Source organism: Sceloporus occidentalis, unplaced genomic scaffold (assembly GCF_023333645.1).
Source record: "Sceloporus occidentalis isolate IW3139 unplaced genomic scaffold, rSceOcc1.0.p SCAF_1, whole genome shotgun sequence".
Lineage (NCBI taxonomy): Eukaryota > Metazoa > Chordata > Lepidosauria > Squamata > Phrynosomatidae > Sceloporus > Sceloporus occidentalis.
In genome coordinates, this window is record NW_028316981.1 from 25,490,191 (window position 1) to 25,506,041 (window position 15,851).

The 15,851-nt window shown below is 42.0% G+C and overlaps 1 protein-coding gene across 1 annotated transcript in view; it reads left to right on the forward strand.

Moving 5' to 3' along the window:
* Positions 1-15,851, forward strand: part of LOC149321242 (laminin subunit beta-2-like) — an 82,690-nt gene that overhangs the window by 38,043 nt on the left and 28,796 nt on the right. Inside the window, exons 11-17 of the mRNA XM_089518281.1 lie at positions 1,517-1,696; positions 3,334-3,446; positions 3,727-3,806; positions 6,444-6,600; positions 7,617-7,769; positions 7,943-8,101; positions 10,375-10,496. Of these exons, the coding sequence (XP_089374407.1) occupies positions 1,517-1,696; positions 3,334-3,446; positions 3,727-3,806; positions 6,444-6,600; positions 7,617-7,769; positions 7,943-8,101; positions 10,375-10,496 (964 nt within the window). The remainder of the gene's footprint in view (positions 1-1,516; positions 1,697-3,333; positions 3,447-3,726; positions 3,807-6,443; positions 6,601-7,616; positions 7,770-7,942; positions 8,102-10,374; positions 10,497-15,851) is intronic.

A 15,851-nucleotide genomic window follows, 5' to 3' on the forward strand; every position in this document is an offset into this window, starting at 1 on the left:
AAATATCCCATTATTAACAATGCAAATACTTTTCAGTAAGTTATGACTCATTATACTCCATATACATGAAATGCTTCTTGTTAATGTTTAAAATTCAGAGCTTGGAAAGATTACTACAGCACACATAATCTTCTAGCCAGCATGACTAAGTTCTGTTTTTCTACGCTCTGTTAAAATGTATGTGCCACCTTCAGTATATTTACAGGACATCTAAAACTGTGAAACAAACAATAAAACCACACTGGTGTGAAATAGCAGATACATTTCTCATTAAAGGAGAACAAATAGAATTTAATGGAATTTGGTCATAGAAAGTACAAGTGAGCTTCTACAGAACATTCCACTTGTTGAGACAGCATTTCTAGGTAGAGAGGACTGCTGCCATTGAGAAAGACTTCTCTGTAGTCACCAACTGGTTCACCTCAGACAATGGAGACACCCACATCCAAATATTGCTTCAGTTTATGAGCAGGTTTGTGGAGTAGATGAAACAACTTGCTCTTCCCATTCCTTCTGATAAAATGTTTGGAAAAATTAGATCGCTTGCACACTTGCCGTTTAATGCTCCAGAATTGTAGCAATTGGATGCCAATTTAACTGCCATGGCTCCACCTTATGGAGTCCTAGGATTTGTAGTTTGATGAAGGGTATCTCGCAAAGCGCTCTAGTTCCTTACCAGTTCCAGAATTCTTCAGGATGGAGCCATGGCAGTTAAAGGAGAAGCAAAGTGCTATAACTGTGTAGCGTGAAAAGGGCACTGTCTCTAACAAAAACATATTTTTTTGCCAATTTCTTACTTCCAGTCTCTTATCATTAATTTAATATAATTCCATTTACTTTTTAACCCACTCTTCAACAGGCCCAGTGTCTGACATCTACTGAACTACTTTTGTAGTTCTGGAAAGAATTATTCTAATTGCTGCTGTTATTGATTGTGGGCTTTATCACACCAGACCCATTCTTGCAGCTTCGATTCAACATTTTAACTTTTCAAACTAAACCTTGATACCCAGGAGCTCTGAAATTTCATGAAAATCCAAGTAAAAGAAAAATTAAAAACCACAAGGAGAGGGAGAAAAGGAGGAGGAGGGAACAGTGGCACCATGTGACTCACAATTTCATGAATGCCTCGGGAATGTCTTTCTGCACCCAGGGCATCATGCAATTGGCAGCTCATTCACAGGTTTCCCCCATGCATGAGAAGGGACAGCTAGGGGATGAGGCAGCTACAGGAGGGAAGTGGTGTCATGCCATCATCGTCACTGATGCTGCTTCCCTCCCAGTGAAATCATGGTTTAAAAGCCGTATGTGATAAAGCCCTGTGTCAGGATTTATGAAAAGGGATAAACCAATCCCAACTTCCTCACTGAGAGCCTGGGGTTATTCACAGTAGTTTCACTCCTTTCAATTCTGAATCAGTGGATTCTTGACTGATTCAGCACCTTATAGTTGTTCAGGATGTTGGCTATGTTGATTCCAAATGTATCTGCCCCACTATCTCTTTTTTATCCCATAGCCTGTGACTGTGACCCGGTGGGTTCTTTGGACGGTGGAGTGTGTGACAGTCATACAGACATGACACTGAGCATGATCGCGGGGCAATGCCGCTGCAAAGAGAACGTCAAAGGCGTGCGCTGTGACAGCTGTAAAGAAGCTTTCTATGGACTGAGCCGGAACGACCCTCTAGGGTGCCAACGTTAGTATTGGTCACTGTCTAGGGTGACTTTATGAGAAAGGACAAACACATCCCAACTTCCTAAGTGTAGTTTTGGAATCAAGTAGTGGTAGTATGGGTACAGAGCTTGTGGATGAAGAACTGGGCCTTATCTGCATTGGCCTAGATACTCCAGGGGCAGTCCAGAGTATCTTGGCCCTGCAGCTGTCCTGAAATTCCCCCATTATCTCAGCCTCTATTTCTGTGCCACAATAGCTGTCTGCACAGGCCAAGCTGCCTGGTACATCTGCTGATGTGGGTCACTCTCTTCTGAGGTTAGAATGAGATGCCCAGTAACAGTCACATGCTGGGCACCGAATTCTGACCTAAGAATAGGCTACTTGTGGTGGTGGCAGATGGGCTAGGAGGCTCAGTGGGATGCCTCTGCAGCCAGCTGTTACAGCATGGAAACCAAGGGCTCCAGATGTTACCAGAAGACCTGGAGCAACAGGTAACTTTTAAACATTTGCTTTAACATAGTTATACCCTGGTTCTGGTGTGGAATGTGCTGAACATCATCCAGACAGCTTGCATCAGAATTGGGCTTTGGGTTGTATGTTGTCTGTGTAATTAATCCTCATTTGCATTAGCCTCCCAGGCTGAGGCCAGCCATCAACACAGAACAATGCACATGCAAATCACTCCTGCATTCCCAGGCTCACACAGTATATATACACCCAATTTTTCCAGGCAAAGCATTCTCTGAAGATGCCAACCACAGATGCTGGCGAAACGTCAGAAAGAAACTCTGCTAGAACATGGCCACATAGCCCGAAAAACCCACATCTTTCTCTCTATCTCCAGATTCAGGTTCTGGGAAAACATTTTTAAAGATTTGCTTTAAAAGTGTTGTGCATAGTGCTGATTGGCTAGTATCTGTGTATGAAGAACATTTCTCCATGCCAATTCTCTGCCTTACCTCCTCTGATCAAAAGTCCTGCCTCCTTGAGACCAGGTGCTCTGGAGGGGGCCCTGGGTTTACACCCAGTAGAACAACAGAGTGTTAACAAACACACAGTCACACCTCCACTTTGTTCATACAAAGAATCAGCCTTGATCCAACAGAGACAAGGTCATCAAACTACAATAAAACAACAGACACTACTGCACATAAGTAAGCCTCCACTAGGCTCAAACAAACCAGCCTTACCCTTGAACAAAAAAACTCTTCCAGATTTTGTAAATTATTTTTATCAAATGTTTTTATCTGGGTTTCATTTCTAGAGGTTGAATTTATTTTATTTACTTTTGCATTTATTTACTTTTGTACAGTTCCTAGCCTTTTCAGCCCTCCCCTGTTTCTGTTCCTCACATCAGCGATCTTCCCTGAGCTGGCTTTTCCAGGTGAAACAACTAGAATTAAACATTCTAAATTCTTCCAGGATTATCCCTTTGAACAAAAGCAAGACATGTGCTTTTGTTCAAAGGGTCATTCATTGAATTCATTAGCAGAATTTGAAAGTTGTGGTTGTGGGAACTACAGTATGTGGAGCACATGACTGGGTGAACTGGAGTCTGAGCCAGGCCAGAGGATAGAAATACCACAGCACTTGTGATCAGCAGAGTTGTATTAAAAACCAGAATCAGGCCCTATGGAAAATGCTGATGTGTGTTTTCAGCCTGCAGGTGTGACCCTCGTGGGATCATTGCAGGTAATAGCCCCTGTGACCACATCAGTGGCGACTGCTATTGTAAGCGTTTCGTCACAGGGCGATACTGCAACCAGTGTCTGGTAAGTAGATGCTATAACATTAGGACAACAGTTCTTAATGCTTGTGGGTGGGGATGGTGACAGACCACTCTGGAAAACTGATGAAACCAATGGGCCCCTGCTCCCTCCCAAAAGGTAATTCAACCAAATTTTCAAGTAACAGGAGAGAATCAATGGAAAAAAAATATTTTCACCAGGTTTACGGACTATAGAACTCCCATGTTAGAATGATCCTTCAGTTTGTATTGCATCTACCTTGGGACTGATTCCTGGTTGTTCTAATGGTTTTTCTCCTCCACAGCCTGAATATTGGGGTCTGAGCTACGACATGACTGGCTGCAGGAGCTGTGCTTGTGATTTTGGAGGTGCCTACAGCAATAGGTAGGAGGAGCAATGTGTAAAGGCTGGATACAAGAGGTTGGGTGGAAGGAGAGGTATGTGGATGACCAACCTCTGTATTCTCAGAGGCCATTTTATTGACAGGGGTCCAGGGGATGGAAGTGTATGATCCTGCATAAACTGACTCTGTTGGTAGTGGGCAAGCTCCCTAACAAACTATGCCATCAAGTGGTAAGCAATCACTGCTATTGTGCATATGCTCTCAAGCGTGGCTTTGTATACACATTTGTAGTGTGTCACTGGAAAAGGCTGCTTAGTGTGCTTTTGCAGTGTTGATTATACATTTAAACATTTTAACTGCACTTGTAGTCCATTGTTTCAGCGATGAGTGATTGTGTAATGAATGATTTTACAGGTGCCTTGGCCATGCTTGCCTAATACTATGCTGTTGGGACTTTATTGTGTCCCAGTGTCTAGATAAATATTTATTCATTCATCTGTTCATTCATACAATATGTCAGAAATTCAAAACTGAGAAGTAAATCTTGCATGTGTATTTATAGATGTTTCACCTCTTGTGGTTTGGAGACATTATTCTTTTTGCTAATGAACTTGTAGGGTTAAGACAAAATATTCATCATACTTAAGATAGGACAATCGTGTGGGATTTCTGAATATGGCTTCTCTGCATACTACTGGAAGAGTTCATATTTATCTCTGCCTATTAGGGAATCTGGCTTTTTCACTGATATTTTAGTAAAACATTTTCATTCTATTAGAATTAGATAATTTTAATGCAAATTCTATTGTGTTTTGCTATCATTATATGAGAATGCTTCCTATGTCAGCCCTATGCTGGAATAGGAACCAGAATGGCTCAGTGTGCTGCTGTCTAAAATAGTTTAGCTGGGAGACAGGATTTGACATTTGTTTAAACCACACTCAGCATGTATCATAAGCAATGCCTGGCAAATACATGGAAATCATAGCATTAGTAACTTTCAGTTTCTCCTTGCCCTCTGGATGTATTACATAGGCCTGCAATGAAAAAAACTTTTTCAATATTGTAGCTGTTTTTAATGTGTTTTTGGGTGCTGAGTTTTAAAAACACAATAAGAATGTCCTATCACCAACAGTTCATTCACAAATTTGCTGATTTTTGTCAATTCAGCTTTGGTTAAGCATGGATACAGATGTTCTTTTAGTGCTTTTAAACAGATTTTTGTGTTTCATATCAACAAATTAAAGTGTTTTGAAAGTCTGTTTAGAAGACTTTGGGGCTGTACAGACTGGCCATTAAGATTGGGCTGGGGGCAGAGTCAGGGCTTGGTGTCCACATGATGCATGCCCTGACTCTGCCTCCAGGCCGGCATGACACTGCGTGCTGCACCACACAGCACACAACATCATGGCACTCCTCTGGTGCTGCGTCTACATGATGCAGTGCCAAAGGAGCACGGAAAAGCCGTGTGCCAGTGGCTATGGTGCCCTTTCCAGGGTGCAAAAAGAAGCCACTTTTTGCAGCTCTTTTTTGCGCTACAGAAAGGCAAGATAAGGGCTGCGGCATGTACTTGCTGCAGCCCTGATCTGGCACTAAAAGGGGCGGTCTGCCGAGCCCCTTTATACCTTTTCTTACACTTTGCAGGATTATTTCATTCAGCCACATATTATAGCATAAGCAAGTTGTGAAAAAATTGTACATGATGGAGCAAATCTGAGGTTACTTTTGGATTTAGAACATCAAATTCCTATAAAACCAATATACTTTAAAAAAAAAAAAAAAAAGTTATAGCTCGCAATTTTGCAGGCCTTTGTTATCAACTGAGCAATGAGGCGAAGCTGCTACAAAATGCATCTATGTGACTCAGTGTGATTTGGAAGCCACACCCAGCCCTGCCTGGAATTTGCTTCATTTTCATTGTTGTTGCTTCTTGAAGCAGAGCTCAGTTGAACAAAGTTGTCTTTCTAGCAAGGTACTAAACAGGCACACGTACTCTCCCTCCCTCCCTGTACTAGTTCCTGTTCCTTTCTATAGCAGCATGCAATCCAGAGGTGAGAATCTTGTCATACTCCCACAGATATTGCTGGACTTCACTGTCAAGCATTCCTAACCATTGGCTGCTGGAAGTTGAGCTGTTGGGAGTTGCAGTCCAATGGCATCTGGAAGGTCACACAATTCCCACCTTTGTATCGATGTAGGCCAAGTTGCCAAGACTGCTAAGCTTCCTCATGCCTACTAGGCCTCTAGTAATTCCTTACCAAAGGAATCACAGTCCATGTGATTCCTTTGTAGTTATTTTTTGAACTACAGGTTCTAGGCTTCCCCACCCAGCATGGCCATTGGATTCTAGCAGGTATAGTTTTTAAAAAACATTCCCTGAGCTCTTCTTCATAGAAAATGTTGGCAACCTGGTTCCATCTATTCACGGTCACTAACTCCAAGCAAAAGTCTCATGAGAAAAGCATTCAAAAAGAGAATGAATGGAGGGTGGGTGAGTGGGAGTCTACCTCTTAATCCTCTTTAACCATTTTGATCATAAAACCAAACAGATGCCAAGAGTGACCTATAATGTGCACCCTCCCCTCTCCTTCTACCTTTTTTGTTGTCATCTCTAATCCACCCTAGTTGTATAGCTGCTTCTACAGTTCTTGTTTTGCCATTATGCTCTCTGTCTCCAGATGCTCTATGGATGATGGGCAGTGCCCCTGTCGGCCTCACCTCATGGGGCGTCAGTGTGATGATGTGCAACCTGGGTATTTCTGCATGCCCTTGGACTACTATATGTATGAAGCTGAGGATGCCACAGGTCTTTCACCAACTCATCAGGGTTTACCGGTGAGTGCAGGACAGAGGTTGAGGGAGTCAGACTTTGGGAGGAGAAGGACAACATTCTTGCCTATAAGCAGAGGAAAATATGTTGAGAAAGCCCTTGTGATTTCGGTAGTGGCTTATGCTTATGTTTCTGAGAGAGCTTGTCTAAGAGAATAGTACAGAATGGTAGCTTCTTCCCTCGGGGACACACAAACCTGAATGTGAAGTGAAAATTCCTCAGTCCAGCCTAATGGCCTAAATTACAATTGTGGAAACCATGCATTCGGCCCCTTTTACAGATTAGCATACAGTCTCCAAATGACAACTTTTTATATGTGAAGAGCATCGGGAAAAAGTCACAAAGAAGCAGAGATATCTGCAGGTGAGGAGGTATTTATTGAAATAGACAGGTGGTTAAAGCAAGTGCTCATACAACTGCAAAAGAATTCTACTGTCTCCCTCTTTGCCATTGCTGTTGCACCTCAGTATCTGTCAAAACTGAATGGCGAAGGAGGGAGAGAGCATTTTTGTTGTTCCCCATCCACCCTTCCTGCAGGAGTCCAAGCTGGTTTACAGCCTATATAAAAACACATCTTATAAACATCTAAAATAAAAAAAATTACAAATATCTGATAAAATTTGATAAAACCAATAATGCAAAAAAGTAGTTAAAAGCCAGTTTACTCCTCAAAAATTCATGCAAATAAATATAAATTGGCATCTGACAAGAGTATGAAGCACAACCTCATCTATAGAGTACTACAAGTAGAATGTCTACAGCCAAATTTGAAACCCAGATATTTCAGTACTGGAGAAGGTGATCCTCTAGTACTTATGTCTGAACTATACATATAGGCCTCGCACACTAGTCCCAGTGCTTGTAACCAGTGACCATGCGTACAGTCCAAAAAAGCACCATTTCCAAATTCTGACTAGTAGTAGGACCTTGAAGTGGATCACCACTAACCAGTTCAGATTGCAAGTTGTAGACAAACAGCAATTGATAATGCCATTTAAAAAAAATTGTTTCTCTGTCACAGGGTGCTTTGCGGCCTGAGGCCCCAGTAGATTGTGTGGAGTATTATAATGGAGTTCACAACGGGCGGAAAGTGAGGCTGCGACGCCAGCATAGCACAGTAAGACTCTTACAGCAGCGAGGAGCACTTCGGCGAGCCCGGCAGCTTCAGCAAAAGGTGACTTGAGATGGAGGCAAGGAAGTGGTGGGACAGGGCAGAGAGAACAGTGAGAAGAGCCTCCAAACAGGCTGCTTCCATGTACAATTCCACTTGCTAGATGGGTGGGAGTGACACATGCTAAAGAGAATGTAGAATCCATGGCTTTGCTAACACTGTGTTTTCACCCACAGCCTGATGTGGAAGTCATGCAGCGTGAGCATACAGGTCACATGATTACGTGGACCGGACCGGGCTTTGCTCGTGTACGGGATGGGGCTGGTTTATCGTTCCGTATTGGCAATATTCCCTACCCCATGGACTATGACATCCTGTTACGTTATGAACCTGAGGTGTGTGGAACGAGGGTGTATGAAGGGTGCTATTTGTTATGGGAAAAGGTTCAGATGTATTCTGGGTGTGTCTACAGGGGCAGGAACTGAACAGCGTTACAAAGTGCAACAGTGGGAAAAACTGCTAAGACAGCAAGGATATTCTGTGTGTTTTCACGATTTGAAGTAGCCTGTCAGTTTATGGCAACCTCATAAATTTCATAGGGCATTCTTAGGCAAAGAATACTTCTTTATTCTTACTTTAACCTAATACTTCAGTCTTTCTGACAACAACAACAATTCTACTTTAAAATGCTCGTTGAACAGAATACCTGCCTCCCATCACCCCACACAAATACAGCCAGTGGTTAGGGCTAACTGGAGTTGTAGCCCAACAAAATGTAGGCATTTAAGCTTGGGAAAGGCTGAGTCTTATACTTCCACCTGCCAAAGAGGAACATTCATACTGGCCTTGTTCCCACTATGTTTAAATCGGGATCAGGATCTGGGTTAAAGGGGCATGGTTCCCACTGAATCCGATTTCAGAAATCGATTCAGAAATGGGGGCCATGCTTTCTGCCCTTTTTTGCTCATTTAACCTACATCAAAAAGATGCTGGAAAAATGGGGTGTTTTTTGGGCTGAATCGATTTATTTTCAAATAAACCGATTCAGCCCAAGTGGGAACCAAGTGGATTCGAATCGGATTTGAATCCGCCCTGGTTCCCACTGGCAACCTGGCCCAGCCCGTCGCTGACCTCTCCTGGCCCCCAAATCCCCAGTCCAGCCTCCTTACAGGCTTCTTTGGCCACTGATCAGCTTCCCTGCACCTTTTTTTTTTTAAATTTCCCATGGCCAGGGCGGCTGAAAGGAGATAGCAAAAAAGCCAGAAGCTTTACGACCTCCTTCCCGGCTTCCCCCTGCTTCTCTACGCCTTCCTTCCGGCCTCCCCGGCCGCAGGAAATTTTTAAAAAGGCACAGGGAAGCTGAGAAGCTGGTCAGCAGCCAAAGAAGCCAGTAATGAGGCTGGGCTGGGCATTTGGGGGCCAGAAGAGGCCAGTGACGGGCCGGGACAACAAGCTGTCCCCCACCACTTGCCAATTCCTGAACCAATTCCTGAAACTGGCGCAAACATAGTGGGAACTACATTTTTTCAGAACCCGTTTCAGGAATCGTTTCAGGAAATGGATTTTCCGGTAAGTGGGAATGGGCCCACTGTGAATCAGTCTGAGAGTATTAAGCTGCAGCTACTGACTGTAGCAATTCCCCTTACTTATCTCTCGGTATGTGGTTTTTTGTTTTTGTTTTTTTTATCCAGGCTTTCGTAATAATTATAGCAGTTAAACTGCACTAAAAGATTTCAGTGTGTGCCCTTCAATAGAGGATTCAACACATGCCAAATTTTTTTAAATTGGATTTTCCACTTGCAGAAATGCCCCATCAGACATCTCACAGTAAAAAAACAAAGCAAATTGGAAAGATTTTTTGCACCTCTTTGCTTGCACCCTGTATCAGTGGCCATTTCTCCAAAGGGGCCTACAGTGATAATGTATGAATCTTTCTCAGTTCATTTTTTAAAAAAGTCGTCTGTTCCTGTTATCTCATCAAAACTGTTACTTTTAAAGCTTTGTTGTTGTTGTTTTTCTGCCTAGGTTCACGCTAGTCCTTGAAGGCTTCATGCTCAGACTAGTAAAAAAAACACCCAGTTAAACTTCACAAAATACAAAATTTGAAAAATGCTTAAATTATTAAAAAATTAAAACCTGCCTTTAGGGCTTACATAATGGCTTTTTGTAAAGCAAGATTTGCTTCAGTTTAAACAGGAAACAGGGTAGTTATGACCATGCAGTAAAATAGAACAAAATCCACAATCCGTGATGTGACCCAGGCCTATGACTCCGACATTGTCGCCTTTTTTCTCCTGTATGATTTTAAAGATCTTTGCCTGATGTAGAAGCCAGGGAAGCTTCAAAAGCTTGCATAATGTATTTTATACTATGGAGCTGGCCCAATAGAGGTATCATTGCTTGTGCCTTTTGCAATTTTTGTATACAATTTAGGCAGTTTTCAAAGAAGTCACTGTGCAAGTGTCTTGCAGCATAAAAAGAAGGAAGAGAAACCAAGGAATATAGCAGCACTTTTAAGACTGTGATTTATTTTAGCATGAGCCTTTGTGGATTTTGTGGATTCCCCCCCCCCCCCCCCAGTTTAAATTGTTTCTGATGCTATCTGTATTATAGGCTTGATGGTGGGTATTCAGGGATTACTATTTTAAACTTGCTTATCTTCCTTCAGTCCACAGAGGATTGGGAAGCTGTCATCAGTGTCAGCTCACAGGCTTTACCTATGAGCCCACGTTGTGGCAATGTGCTGCCCTCTGAGCAGATGTATCGAGAGAGTCTGCCACACAGTTCCAGGTGAGAATGAGAGGAGGAGAACCAAGGGAACTAAAGTGAATAAAAGTGACACTTGCACGCAGAGACTCATATAATGTTGGCGTGAACTTTTCATGGAAATTAAGACCCCATGGATTCCACCCCTTAACTACATTCCAAATTGCTTGCTAAACACACTTGCATGTTGTTGGTTTTTTTGGTCTGCAATTGTCTTTTGTTATTATCTGCCTCATGTCATTAATTATTAGTTTGAGGTTCTTCAGTTATGAATATGTATTAAGTGGAAGTGATAATAATCTAAAACAGGACTAGCTAACCTCTGTATTTCCTCCAGTCATTTTATTCTCAAAACAGGAGTCAGGGGCCCAAAGTGTATTTTGCTGGCCTGTTTGGCTTCTTCAAGAAAAAGGCAATGTTAACAGTTAGATAAAATTGCTCCTAGTGCTGTGTGTGTATTCTATGGATGCAGATGTGGTCTTAAGGCCACCGTTCCACTATGCAAAGTATAAAATAATATTTGTTAACATATTTATAAACAGTTTTAGCAGCACAGGGTTCTTTTCCCTGAAAGCTTGTGAAAGGGGTAGAACCACAATACTTGTGCACAGACATAAACCCCTGATCTAACACTTTTTAGTATTAGAAACAAGTGCTGAAAATACCAGCATGATTCCATATTCCTTAAGCCCACATTTCCATTTTTAGTTTGTTGGAGTCTGCGTTTTGGCACAGTTGACAAACAGGTGGTTTCTCTGTCATCTGAGTATTTGCTGTTGGAGTACCTGAGTGTTTACCACAGTTAAGTGAAGAACTCATGGATTATTTTTTGTGTGGTTAGAAAGTTGTTGCTATTTTGGTTTGGCTAAGGGCCCTCTTTGTATGCTGATAGATTTTGGTCTTGCAGATTGCCAAGAGTGTCATTGGACCTGAACAGACAGGCAAAAATAAAGCTGCTTTGGTTCAGATTGGAGGTATGCTATTTAAATGACACATGCATCCTAAGAGGCCAGGATTGGAGCGTGGCTTTGGCGCAGCTTCCGGCTTCTTAGGACACATGCAACATTTAAACAGCATACCTCCAAAGTGACCTGAAGCAGCTTTATTTTGGCCTGTCTGTTTGGGCCCATTGAAAGTTTTCTTTAGTTTCATTCCAAACTGTACTGCACTGCACTGCACTTTTTAGAGTCTCCTATTGTCTGTCTGTTCCTATCCTATCATATGCCACATATGCCTCTGATTTCATTGACATAAGCATAGCATCTAGTATTTAGGGGAACCTGACCATTTTATGAGAGATTTCTTTTCTTCTACCTTTTTAATACTTTTTATTTATTTTTATTTATTTTTTTCTTATTCTCATTGGAGATTTTCAGACCTGGAAACAAAGCCAAGATTAAAGGGCACATACTCCTGGCAAAGTTGTGTGATCATGCTGAAGATTTTCAGACACATTGCACTTATCCAGGACTTCTCCCATGAAGATCCAGGAATGCTCTAGCAACAAACCATTCACAGGGAAGTCCTGAAAATGGTTTGCTGCCAGAGCATTCCTGGTTCTTCCCGGGATAAGTCCTGGATAAGTATGACGTTGTCTGAAAATCTTCAGCACAGTCACCCAATTATCCCAGGAGTATCCCGTTTTCTTCCTCAATTTCCCCCCATCTGATAATCTCCAAAGTCAGCTTATTCTAATTTTGCGGTTCATTGTTTTTTGTTATATTTATATATGGAGGAGGCAGGTGTGTTGTCTTTAGAAGTTCAGCATTCATATTCCTTTGTTGCTCAGAGTTTTATGGAAAGGCATTCAAGTGTGATGGGCTTGTGAGAAAATGGAACATTATAAGCTACTTTGTTGTTGCTGTGTACTTTCAAGTCATTTCTGACTTAAGGTGAACCTATCACAGATTTTTCTTGGTAGGATTTGTTCAGACAGGGTTTACCATTGCTTTCCTCTGAGGCTGAGAGAGTGTGACTTCCCTACATTCACCCCATGGGTTTCCATGGCTGAGTGGAGATTTGAACCCTTGTCTCCAGAGTTGTAGTTCAGTGTTCAAACCATTACAGCACACTAGCTTTTATAAGCTACTGTACTTAGGTAGTCTCTATATAGCTTTGCAGAACATTTTGTCCTCTAATTAGCCAGATGAGATTTTAAACTAACTGGAATAGAAAATGTCCCTTTTCAGTTTTCACTAGAATACTAACTGTTTATGACTATTCAAAGATATAGCCATGTTAGTCTGTAGAATTAGTACATAGTACATAGCAGCTGCCAATTTCTTTCTTTCAGTTAGTCTCAAAAGTACTACAAGATCTCTCTATGTTTATGACCATAGTATCCATCAAAACAGATTTGGGCTATAAGCTGCTGTGTGCTCTCTGTCTCTGTCTCTGTGTGTGTGTGTGCGTGTGCGTGTGCGTGTGTATGTGCGTGCATGTGTATTAACTGCCCTCGAGTCAGTCCTGACTCATGACGACCTTTTGGGTGAGACATCTCCATGACCCCCTACCCTCCATCTCTCTACTTAGTTCCCGCAAATTCATACCTATGACCTCCCTAATAGAGCCCATCCATCTGGCCTGCAGTCTTCTTCTCTTTCTGCTTCCCTTCACCTTTTCTAGCATTGTCTTTTCTAATGAGTCATGCCTTCTCATGATGTGGCCAGAGTACGACAGCCTCAGTTTCATCATCTTGGTTTCCAGGGAGAGTTCAGGCTTGATCTGTTCTAGGACCCATTTGTTTGTCTTTTTTGCAGTGTCTGGTATCCTCAGCACTCTTCTCCAGCATCACATCCCAAATGTGTTGGTTTTCTTCCTATCCTGTTTTTTTGCTGTCCAGCTCTCACATCCGTACGTGGTGATGGGATATACAATGGCTTGCACAATTCTAACTTTAGTGTTGTATATCTTTATGCTTTAGGATGTTATCTAGTTCTTTCATAGCTGCCCTTCTCATTCGTTGTCATCTTCTGATTTCTTGACTGCAGTCTCTGTTCTGATCAATAGTCTGATCCAAGGTACAAGAAATCTTTTTGATCCAAGGTACAAGACTGTTTCAATTTCCTCATTATCTAGGTTGAATTTATGTAGATCTTTGTTTTCTTAATGTTCAACAGTAAGCCTGCCTTTGCACTGTCTTCTATAGCTTTCCTTAATAATTGTTCCAAGTCTCTGAAATTTTCTGTTAGTAGTATGGTGTCATCTGCATATCTTAGATTGTTGATGTCCATTCCTCCTATCATCATTCCTTCTTCTGAGTCTAAACCTGCTCTTCATATGTTATTTTCTGTGTACAAGATGTACAAATAGGGTGATGGAATGCAGCCTTGCCTGACCTTTTTGCCAATTGGGGACCATTCTGTTTCTCCGTGTTTTTTTTGCTAACAGTTGCCTCTTGTCCTAAGTACAGTTTCTCATTAGGACTATTGAGTATTATGGCACTCCCTTTAAGAGCATTCCATAGCTTTTCATGATCTATGTAGTCAAAGGCTTTGTTATAGTCTATAAAGCACATGCTGATTTTCTTCTGGAATTCTTTGGTGCTCTCCATTAGCCATCACATGTTTGCAATGTGGGTCCCTAGTGCCTCTTCCATCTGAATCCAGCTTACATCTCTGAAATTTCTCACTCCATATATGGCAGGAGTCTCTGGTGCAGCATTTTGAGCATGAGTTTGCTTGCATGGGAGATAAATACTATGGTCCTGTAATTGCTGCGGTTTCTTGTGTCTCTTTTTTTGTGGATGGGGTTGTATAGTGATCATTTCCAATCTGTTGGCCACTGTTTTGTTTTCTATATTTGCTGGCATATTTTAGTTAACACCAGTACTGATTCTGTCTTTGTGGATTGTAGCAGTTCAGTTGGGGTATCACTGGAGATTTATTCCTCCCAATATCTCTTAGTGCAGCTTCCACCTCGCTCTCTAGAAGTTGAGGTTCATCTTTGTATGGTTCTTCATTCTATGTGTCATTCATTTTATCTTCTCTCTTGTATAGCTCTCCTGTTTATTGTTCCCATTGTCTTTTTATTTCTTATTGATCATGTAGTATGTTCTTCTTCTGATTGTAGAGCATCCCTGCTCTTGGTCTGAATTTTCCTTTGAGTTTTCTGATCTTGTGGAAGTGTTCTCTTGTTTTTCCTATTTCGTTGCTGTTTTCTGTTTCTCTGCATTGATTATTATAGCAGTTCTCTTTTTCCTTATGTTGAACAGTTACATCCATGTTTCTGGTTTTATTTCTATCTCTTTTGAAGCGGTCTGTCTGTTATCCGTTGTTTCTTCTCCTTTTCCTTGGCCAGCTGTACTGTCTTTCTGCATCCTCCCTTGATTATTTCCCTACCTTCTGACCACAGTTTATCTGTCTCGCTACTGCCCTCTAATGGCCGTGGAATACTGGTGCTGTAAGCTGTTTCCATGCATTTGAAGAAATGGGTTGAAATGAAATCTCTTACAGGGTTCCAAATTAAATGTTAGTCTTAAAGATGTTTCTAGATTTCTTCTCACCCTCACACATTTCCCTTTCAATTTGGAAAGGACACAAGGCTATCCTGCTGTTGCCTTTGAAGTATTTCAAGCAGCCAGCCTGTTAAATATACCCCCCAACATTTAGCAATTTTATGCTGCCTCAAATCAAAAACTTCAACTTCTGTGCTGCCGTCTCAGTTGTCTAAGTAAAGTATACTACTACTACTACTACTACTACTACTAATAATATTAATAATAAAATTTATTTGTATCCCGCCCTTCTGAGAACAATCGGGGCGGCTAGCAAAGTTAAAAATACAGAACATATAAAATCCCTGATACCCTCCCCTCCTTAAAAAGTATTAAATCCAATGCAGAATTTGGGGGGGGGGGGGGGACATACAAGTTAAAAACTAACGAGAATGTCAGCAACATCACATCAGCAAAACAATCAATGGGAGCAGCAGTATCTTATTCCCAGATGTTTTTCTGGGGCCGGGAGTAAGGTATATGCCCAGTGTGAGGTGCTACTGGACTGCTACTGTGTGTATGTGTGTTCAAACCACCTGTTTGCTTAAGGTGGCCCCATTAATTTTATAAGGTTTTCTTAGAGGTTGTCTGAATTGGACAGAATACTCCAGGAGCAGCCCAAAGTATCCTGGCCTCACAGCTACCCTAATCTACCCTCATTACCTGGTCCTTCGTTCCACTGTGTGGCAGTTGTCTGCATGGCCTCCCAGCACATCCTCCGCTACTGTGGGTCACTCGTTTCTGAGGTCAGGATTAGGCACCCAGTGATAGTCACATGCTGGGCACCTTGTTCTGACGTCAAAACGAGCAACCTATGGCTGTGGGGGATGTTCCAGGTGGCCCAGCAGAATGCCTGTGCAGACAGCTGCCACGCCACAGGAATT